This window comes from Atheta coriaria, unplaced genomic scaffold, assembly GCF_025399875.1.
Source record: "Atheta coriaria isolate IRGN ID8LTWV9N9 unplaced genomic scaffold, Caltech_Dcor_3.1 hic_scaffold_6_pilon, whole genome shotgun sequence".
Lineage (NCBI taxonomy): Eukaryota > Metazoa > Arthropoda > Insecta > Coleoptera > Staphylinidae > Dalotia > Dalotia coriaria.
Genome location: NW_027045448.1, coordinates 179884 through 189355, shown reverse-complemented (window position 1 = coordinate 189355; position 9472 = coordinate 179884). Strand labels below are relative to the sequence as shown.

At 30.2% G+C, this 9472-nt stretch overlaps 3 protein-coding genes across 3 annotated transcripts; all 3 read left to right on the top strand.

The window, feature by feature from the left end:
- The first annotated feature begins 4111 nt into the window (after positions 1–4111).
- On the top strand, positions 4112–4530 carry LOC135794470 (adult-specific cuticular protein ACP-20-like). The gene is made up of 2 exons (XM_065305775.1): positions 4112–4249; positions 4309–4530. Exons 1-2 carry the CDS (start codon positions 4112–4114, stop codon positions 4528–4530), a joined length of 360 nt encoding a protein of 119 aa, XP_065161847.1.
- A 1141-nt stretch (positions 4531–5671) lies between these two features.
- On the top strand, positions 5672–6091 carry LOC135794469 (adult-specific cuticular protein ACP-20-like). The gene is made up of 2 exons (XM_065305774.1): positions 5672–5809; positions 5870–6091. The coding sequence occupies exons 1-2, from the start codon at positions 5672–5674 to the stop codon at positions 6089–6091; spliced, it is 360 nt and encodes a 119-aa protein (XP_065161846.1).
- Positions 6092–8095: 2004 nt separating this feature from the next.
- On the top strand, positions 8096–9470 carry LOC135794468 (uncharacterized). Its single transcript, XM_065305773.1, has 8 exons — positions 8096–8128; positions 8226–8338; positions 8643–8694; positions 8808–8859; positions 8981–9012; positions 9146–9178; positions 9300–9343; positions 9464–9470. Exons 1-8 carry the CDS (start codon positions 8096–8098, stop codon positions 9468–9470), a joined length of 366 nt encoding a protein of 121 aa, XP_065161845.1.
- Positions 9471–9472: the final 2 nt, after the last annotated feature.

The window sequence follows — 9472 nt, the reverse complement described above, 5'->3', positions numbered from 1 at the left end:
TGTAAATAGTAGGCATAGCGACAAGCACGGAAACGCATATCCCAAAACAATATACGATAACCATCGATGCACACGATTGACAACTTTTTGTGTATTCTCATCGAAATTTTCTACACGCCAGAAATATTTTAACATTTTTATAAGAGCGATTAATTTTTGCGTGTTAACTATTAAAAATATACACTTAAATGTACTCTGCAATAAAAAATAATAAAAAAATATTAGTATTTAATATTAAATCTTTTCCTTATTCACATAATTTAATATTAAGTTGTTTTATCACTAACTGACGATGTTTCAACGGTGAAATATGCCAATGCGACAGAAAAAGTTTTAAAAAATACCGAAAAATAACAAAATATTAAATTTTGTAATAAGTTTTTTATTTCTAGGTGATTATAAATTTTAATTTTTTTTCGAGTTTACATGTTTCGCCTTAAGAGCATCGTTAGAAAGTGAATAAAAACAAAGTATTTTAACATTGAAAAACATGAATTATGCATTCAAAAACAAAGACAAATTAAATATTAAATATTATTTATATTAAAATATTTTTTTGTACTTGCCATTAAAATAGAAGGTAAATATTTGACTCGTTTCAACGTTTCCATTCCATTCCAATTTAAAGACAAATCAAGGGTCAAATGTAGCGTCATTATTGGTAGTGATATCATTGCAAAATAGCTTAATATATTCTTTTTTGGTCTATAAGCACCAATAAACCATAGCAAACTTAGAAGACATCTTAATGGCGTGGTTAGATTTGAACCGCTGGCCAGTTTCAATTTCAACCGCATATTTCAAAATTGTGAATCAAAATGATCGAATACCACTAATGGGTGATTAGGTTTTTAACCTAGTTCTAAAAATGGGTACGTTGATAACTTACTTATTACCTTATTATATTAGGAAAAGTGGTTGGAGCGGCAAAAGTTAATTTCCGAAATGATGGAAATGAATGACTACTGTAGAGGTAATTATTTATTGCAGGTCAAGGTCAGTAAAAGGGAAAATTGTTATAATATCATTTATCATTTAGAACTTAGTCATAGTTATACTGCTAGAAATGTTTTAAGATAAAATTAATGAAAATTAAGCGAAAATCACAAAATTGCTTAAATACTGAATTTGGAAATTATATATTAGGAATTTGGCATGTTTTATAAATAAATAAAGTTTTTTTTATAATAATATTAATTTTTGTCTACAACTTCATTCGTTTTTATTTAAATTTTATTTTAAAAGAATAAAAAATGATAATAATGCATTTTAGCATCATCTTGATTCAAATTTAACTCTTATTTAACGAAAGGTGTTATATTTTTATGGCACAAAGCATACTATTTGCTTTTTCATAGCCAAACATATATCAATACCAAAATTTATCAAAATTTGTTGAAGGGTTTTTGCGTGAAATGACGACAAACGAATACAATACTAATACTAATACAATAATAATAATTACAATTATAATAATACAATTATTATTTATCTAATTGTAGAATAAGAGTAAGAACTGATAAAGAATTCTTAATTACCTGAAATATTTTTTTTAATCAAATAACAAAAACTAGGTAATCATTCACTTACGTTAAGGAATAAAACCAAATTTAAATGTGACATCTTACCAACACTTAAAATCGTCGCATTCTGAGCTCTAAATATCATAAAAGATAAATCTTTTCGTAACTCTGTTCGTCCCTTACCATCCCAATTAATTTCAAACATGGCAGTAGATAAACTTCTCAACTAAAGTAAACCATAAATCAGTCAAATATTTATGGTTAAATTTGGTTAAAATTGTACCTGTTCTTCAATAACAGTTCCGCCCAACGCATAAATAAGTAATTGAAACGAAAATATACAATATAAAGTTCCAAATAAAACAGCATCTGCTGCTTTTGGTGGAATTCTAAATTTAAAACAATAAAATGTAATACATTAAAGTCGAAACCAATTCTAATGCATACCCATCAATGACTATCATATATAAATATAATATAAGCGACCACAGTGAGCACCAAAACTGCACCAGCATAAATCCTGTATAGAGATTATTGACATTGATAATAAATGTCATAATAACATGATGCTGTTCAACCACTTCCCTTAATGCATCATATCGTTTTCTAAGACTATCAGAATCAAGTCTTTTAAAAGCTGCTTTCAGTAATTCACATCCATTGTAAACGTATGCTACACATATAATAAAGAAACAATCGAATAAACAAGACACTGGTACTGCTTGGCCCAATAATAAAAACGATTGCCACAGCCACATTGAGAACCAGCACGAAAAACTTGCGAATTCATCACAAAAACTATAATCTCCCAATACAAATTCTCTTTTATCCAGGTCAATCCATGAGATTCCTGCTAATATCACACAAAATGATAGGCAAAATGAGATGTAAAATGGACATAGAATTGTGACAATTTTGAATATTCTATTAAAATAATTTCGTGTTTCTAAGTCAAATTCTAGCGGTTTCCAAAAATCTTTCACTTCCTCTACAACTTTTAAGTAATCTTTTGATTGTAATATCATCAATATTCCTTTGACCATGGCCTAAAAATGAAATGTATTAGTGTTTATTACTTGATTATTTATTTGTCCAATACAAGCCATACCATAAAACATGCTGGCATGAATCGTATTCGTTTTAGTGAAGCGATTCCTTCAAAATTAATCGAAATATCCCACAATAATAAAAGTACCATGAATATTAATGAAACTGATGTAAATATGCTGATTAGGTTTGGTTTCTTTCGACAACATCCAAGAAATTGCAATGCTAAAATTACCCAATTTAGCACTGGGATGTGATTGGGGTAACTAGATAATTCTGACATTATAGAATTCTAACTGGTTGTATTCTTCGAATTTCAGACAAACTGATTGCGAGTAAACTAGACAGGAGGTCATAGTAGATAATTCATGAAAATTATAAATGTACCAGACTACAACGTGGAGTATATCATCTTGATATAATGTTAGATATTTGGTTAATAAGAATCTTATTAAACTGTGGGTAATCGATGTTCTATCAGAAAATAATTCAGTTTTTTTTTGTGATAAGTCATTGCATAGTAATATTAGTAAACAATAAATAACACCTACTAATGAGGCGTAGATTCGCCGACTGCAAACATCACTATCAAACGATTCTGGACATTTGATTAACTAACAAAAAATTAAAAATACGTAAGTTATAGACAAATCAATATTAAATACAAGTTACAATTTATAACTCACAACTTTCGTATTTACGAGTAAGAGCAATTAATTCTTCATGGTATGCGTATAATGCATAAGAATGTAGCAGATAAAGAATATAACATATAAAATGAGTGCAGCGTTTACAGTTACCAACAGCTATAAAATATTTTACCAAATACTCGTATAATAAATGTTATATCAGCTGTAATATTGTACTCTACATCTTATAATATAAAAATAGCAATTGTTCTTTTATGAGTATTAAATTTTTATTCAACTTTGGGAATTAAACCTTAAAAATTAAATGAAAGTATGTGTGCAATAGTAATTTAACTTAGGTTTGTTAACTTATTATAAAGCGTATCATTTTATTTGCTTTCGCTGATACTGCAGTTCTATAATTTTCAAGTCATTTAATGCGTAATTAATTTTTATTTTAAGGCATGCAATAGTATTATATTAGTAGTAAGTAGTAATAATAGTAGTAAGTGCTGCATATAAACCAAATATGATATAAAAACAATAACAAATATAATTTTATAGATGAGATTGTGTTATGAATATAATGCAATGAGTCCATATAAATATTTAGGCATGTAAGAATTATTTACGATTATTGTGTGCTTGACTAATGCATTAGCTAATATATAGAATTACGCATACATAATAAATACCGCACTGTTTAGTGTAAAAGGGAAGGTGCGTTTTACAAATATTTTTGCGAAACTAACTCGCAATCCAAATTGCATTTTACATTCGAATTAACAAAAAAATCCGAATAAAAACAGTATAAATTGGACTAGTTGGTCAGCAAAAAATATCAGTTTAATACTATCATCCATTTGATACACATATAAGTATCTTCCAAGTTAATATAAAAATCACTCAAAAATGTTCAAACTTTTTGTTTTAGTTGCTTTGGTTGCATGCGTTGTAGCTGAGCATCATGCTTCTTCTTACGCATCGTTCAATAATCATGTTGAACATTCTTATCACCACGGTGATCACCATGATCATCATGAACCACATGTAAACATTCAAGATAAATATTATTGTTATGTATAAAAATTATTGTGTTCCTTTTTTAGCATCACCCAAAATACGAATACAAATACGGCGTCGAGGACCACCACACTCATGATATGAAATCTGCGGAAGAGGAGCGCGACGGGGATGTGGTTAAGGGATGGTACAAACTGGAGCAACCCGATGGTAGAACCCGTATTGTTCATTACACCGCTGACAAACACAATGGCTTCAATGCTGATGTCAAATACTCCGGCCATGCTGACCATCCTTATCATTATTAATTATATGTACAATATTTTTTATTCAATGTGAAAACAACTATATATTTTCTAATAAAATTTCTTAAATGCAACTAATTATGTGTTAATGTCTTAGTATAAAACTAACTTAACAACAGATTAAGATTCGAAAGTTAATCCATTGTATATATTCAGAAAACTTTTTAGAGACAAAACAATCAATATGAACGGAAATAGCACTTTTTAATATAAAGGTTACATAATAGGCAATTAAAAAATATTTTACATTCTCTAAAGACTAAGAAAATTAAAATAGGTGCAGAATTACGGAACATAATTATATTTTACTTATATCTCCTAACGTATATGAATAACAATTGGCGTGTTGTGCATATTATGTATTTCCATTATCCTGGACTTCGATTTAAGTCTAAACTTTTTAAAGAAGCTACTTTTATTTAAAAGTGGCGTAGTTAATAATACGTCTTGTAATTAAAGATATTTTATACTCATATGTAAGTACTTAAAGTCTATTCCAAATAAATTAAATCGTTTATCTTAACTATATGGTTAGTAATTATGCCGCATATATTTCCTTCTTTTAACTGGTATTTTAAAAATTTTTGATCTTCAAAGATGTCTTTGTTAATTTTCGGATAAAGCAATGCCGTATTGATATAAATATAGGTTTAAACAGATAGATATATGTTCGATTATACAAAAATTGATATAATGATTAAATTTTATTTATATAACTTATAGAGTGTTGTTAAATAAAGGATGAAATTTAACGACAAGTATAGATCAAATCATGGTCTCATGCGGCACTGTGGTGGTGTTAAACTACTGAACAGACATTAAATTAGTGCAATAGTGCAATATATATATTTAGGAATATATCAAATAATTATTGATGTTTAATGAATGCAGGAATTCCGCGTTTACTAACTGTATCAGAATAACACGTAAATAATAGATTTAAAACATTTTACGAAAAGAGAACGGGTGTATTACATACATATTTGCGAAACAAAATAAAACCACTAAAAATATCGATCATTCTTATTAACAAGACAATACGAAAATCAGTATAAATTGGAGTTGCTGCCCTGTAAAAATATCAGTTTCATACGAACATTTGTTTGGTAAACATATAAGTAAACTTAATTTAAAAAGCCCAAAAATGTTCAAACTTTTCGTGTTCATTGCCATGGTTGCCTGCGTAGTAGCTGAGGATCATGCTTCATCTTACGCGTCGTTCAATAATCATGTTGAACATTCTTATCACCACGGCGATCATCATGATCATCATGAACCACATGTAAACATTCAAGAAAAATATTAATGTTACATTATAAAAATTATTGTATTCCTTTTTTAGCATCACCCAAAATACGAATACAAATATGGCGTCGAGGATCACCATACCCATGATATGAAATCTGCCGAAGAGGAACGCGACGGGGAAGTCGTCAAGGGATGGTACAAATTGGAACAACCCGATGGCAGAACACGTATTGTTCATTACACCGCTGACAAACACAACGGCTTCAACGCTGATGTGAAATACTCCGGCCATGCGGACCATCCTTATCATTATTAATTTTATGTAAAAAATTTTATTCAATGTGAAAACAACTACATATTTTCTAATAAAATTTTCTTAAATGCAACAATTTATGGGTCAATGTTCTAGCATAAAACTATAAATGATAAACTTACAGACAACAACCCAAGTAGTTTGATAAAGACAATACACAATGTGAGCATAAGTAATCATTAAAAAAATATTTAAAGTCTCTAAAGACTATGAAAACTAAAATATGAGCAGAATTATGGAGCACAATTATATTTTACCTTTATTTACATACGTATAAGAATAACAATTGTCGTATCGTGCGTGTCATGTTTTTTCATAATCTTGGACTTCAATTTAAGTCTAAATTTATATAAGAAAGTAATTTTTAATTAAAAGTGGCGAACCTAATAATATGCCATATTTTACTCGTATGTATAAAATACCAAAAGTATATTCCAAATAAATTAAATCTTTGAACTTAATTGAAAGTATATATGCAAATTCCTCTACTTGGGTATTCTATGATCTTCTCCTGATCGTTTATCTTAACCATTTGGTTAGTAATTATGCAGCATAAAACTATTTTCTCCTTTCTGCTGGTGTTCTAAAAATTTCAGGTCTTCAATGGTGTTTTTATTAATTTTTGGACAAAGCAATGCCGTTTTGATATAAATATAAGATTAAGCAGATAGATATATGTTCGATTATACAAAAATGGATAAAGTTATAAAATTCTTGACTAGTGTAGCGGATAATCCTTTGAAATTTGGTAGAAAAAAATAACTTAAATAAAGTAAATAAAGTTAAATAAAGTATAAAACTTGGTTTGAAAATTCAACGACAGTTATAGAATTCAATTGAAATTTGTATTAAAATTGATAAGCACCTCTGCGAAAATAATAAACAATTAATATCCACAAATTATGGTCACATGGGGCACATGTGATGGCGTTAAACTACTGAACAAGCATTAATCAATTAGGCATATATCTGTAAACTATTAATGTTAAAAAATGCGGAAATTCCGTGTTAACTAACTGTATCAGTATAGCGCGTAAATAATATGTTTTACAACATTTTACGTAAAGAGAACGGGTGTATTACATACATATTTGCGAAACAAAATAGAACCACCAAAAATATCGATCATTCTTATTAACAAAACAATACGAAAATCAGTATAAATTGGAGTTGTTGCCCTGTAAAAAATATCAGTTTCATACTAACATTTGTTTGGTAAACATATAATTAAACTTAACTTAAAAATCCCGCAAAATGTTTAAACTTTTCGTGTTCATTGCCATGGTTGCCTGCGTAGTAGCTGAGCATCATGCTTCCTCTTACGCATCGTTCAATAATCACGTTGAACATTCATATCACCACGATGATCATCATGATCATCATGAACCACATGTAAACATTCAAGATAAATAATATTCTTATGTAATTTAAATTCCTCTGTTCCTTTTTAGCATCACCCAAAATACGAATACAAATATGGCGTCGAGGACCACCACACTCATGATATGAAATCTGCCGAAGAGGAACGCGACGGGGATGTCGTCAAGGGATGGTACAAATTGGAGCAGCCCGACGGCAGGACCCGTATTGTACATTACACCGCTGACAAACACAACGGCTTCAACGCTGATGTGAAATACTCCGGACATGCTGACCATCCTTATCATTATTAATATAATATATTTATTGTCTTTTCTCAAATGAAGAAATAACTATATATTTTCTAATAAAATTTTCTAAAATGCAAACAAATTATATGTCAATGAACTAGCATAAAACAATGAATGGTAAATTTACAGACAGTTTTTAAGATTGAAAGATTGATATATTGAAAAAATAGCTTGTGGTTGTGTTTATTTGTTTATTTGTATATAATTCGAAATGGGGCATAGGTCCTATATTTTCTATAGGCGTTTACTGTCGCAAGCGATAATATAGTGTCAATACCTATGGTAGGTATATCCTTAATTTAATTTCAATTTAAAGCGATTGTCTTGAAACTTTGTAATGAGATTTTACATGCAAAATTCCACTAAACAAGTTTTATAATCGCATTCCCTGAGTTGGCCATCCTGCATGCGATCTTGTTAGTTGCAATTAGTGCGCGTTTTACTGCGGCGTGTGCGCAGGATTATAGCGTGTATGGTGCGCCGTTGCTGAATGCGGTGCGTTAGGTTCTCAGCGCAGTTTTGTACCGGTCGTTGGTTGGGTCAGCTGTGTTTCTCGCGGCAGTTCATCAGTTTATATTGTGTTTGTAATTTGTTTTGCCGATTGTTCATCGACTGTATTTGACAATTACTGACGTGACGTTTAGTGTTTTATTACAAAATCGTTAATTTGCTTTGTATTCGTTATGCGTATTGTAAGATCGCCGCGATAGCGCCGGCAGTATTGTTCCTAGCTGTTAACACTCTCGAAGTCTTCCTGTCTTAAGAAACGCAAATGTTGTAGTTTTATAATTTTTGATTAAATTATTATTTGTATTAATGGCACACGGAAAACCCGCAAAACTGTAATTTTTGTGCTTTGATGAGCTAATTTTTTGTTGTTTTAGGTGTCTAGCGGGCTATCATAATAACCTAGGGCAACGATTATTCTATCAGGTTGTAAGTATTAAATTTGTTTATCATCTTCATAAGTAATTTGTGAGATTAGCACACGGGAAACCTGCAAAAATGTCATTTTTGTTTTTCGATGTGCTAATTTTTTGTTGTTTTAGGTGTCTAGCGGGCGAACAGAATGTCCCAGGACATCAATTCTTTCATCAGATTGTGAGTATAGAATTTGTTTATCAACCTAATAAGTAATTTGTGTAATTAGCACACGGGTAACCTGCAAAAATATCATTTTTGTGTTTCCATGTGCTAATTTTTTGTTCCTTTGGGTGTCTAGCGGGCGAACAGAATGTCCCAGGACATCAGATTGTAAGTATTGAATTTGTTTATCATTTTCATAAGTAATTTGTGTGATTAGCCCTCGGGAAACCTGCACAAGTCTCATTTTTGTGTTTCGATGTGCTAATTTTTTTGAGGTTTTTGATGTCTTGCGGGCGAACAGAATGTCCCAGGACATCAATTCTTTCATCAGATTGTGAGTATTGAATTTGTTTATCATCCTTATACGTAATTTGTGTGATTAGCACACGGGAAACCTGCAAAAATGTAATTTTTGTGTTTCGATGTGCTAATTTTTTGTGTTTTTATGCGTCTAGCTGGCGAACAGAATGTCCCAGGCCATCAATTTTTTCATCAGATTGTAAGTATTGAATTTGCTTATCATTTTCGTATGTAATTTGTGAGATTAGCACACGAAAAACCTGCAAAATATCATTTTTGTCTTTCGATGTGCTAATTTTTTCTTGTGTTATGTGTCTAGCTGGTGAAC

Bases quoted from the DNA above. Each gene is read 5' to 3' on its own strand.
- LOC135794470 (XM_065305775.1), top strand. From the start codon at position 4,112: ATGTTCAAACTTTTTGTTTTAGTTGCTTTGGTTGCATGCGTTGTAGCT. The intron at 4,250-4,308 runs GTAAACATTCAA...TTCCTTTTTTAG, and splicing joins ATGATCATCATGAACCACAT to CATCACCCAAAATACGAATA.
- LOC135794469 (XM_065305774.1), top strand. From the start codon at position 5,672: ATGTTCAAACTTTTCGTGTTCATTGCCATGGTTGCCTGCGTAGTAGCT. The intron at 5,810-5,869 runs GTAAACATTCAA...TTCCTTTTTTAG, and splicing joins ATGATCATCATGAACCACAT to CATCACCCAAAATACGAATA.
- LOC135794468 (XM_065305773.1), top strand. From the start codon at position 8,096: ATGAGATTTTACATGCAAAATTCCACTAAACAA. The intron at 8,860-8,980 runs GTGAGTATAGAA...TTGGGTGTCTAG, and splicing joins ATCAATTCTTTCATCAGATT to CGGGCGAACAGAATGTCCCA. The intron at 9,013-9,145 runs GTAAGTATTGAA...GCGGGCGAACAG, and splicing joins ATGTCCCAGGACATCAGATT to AATGTCCCAGGACATCAATT.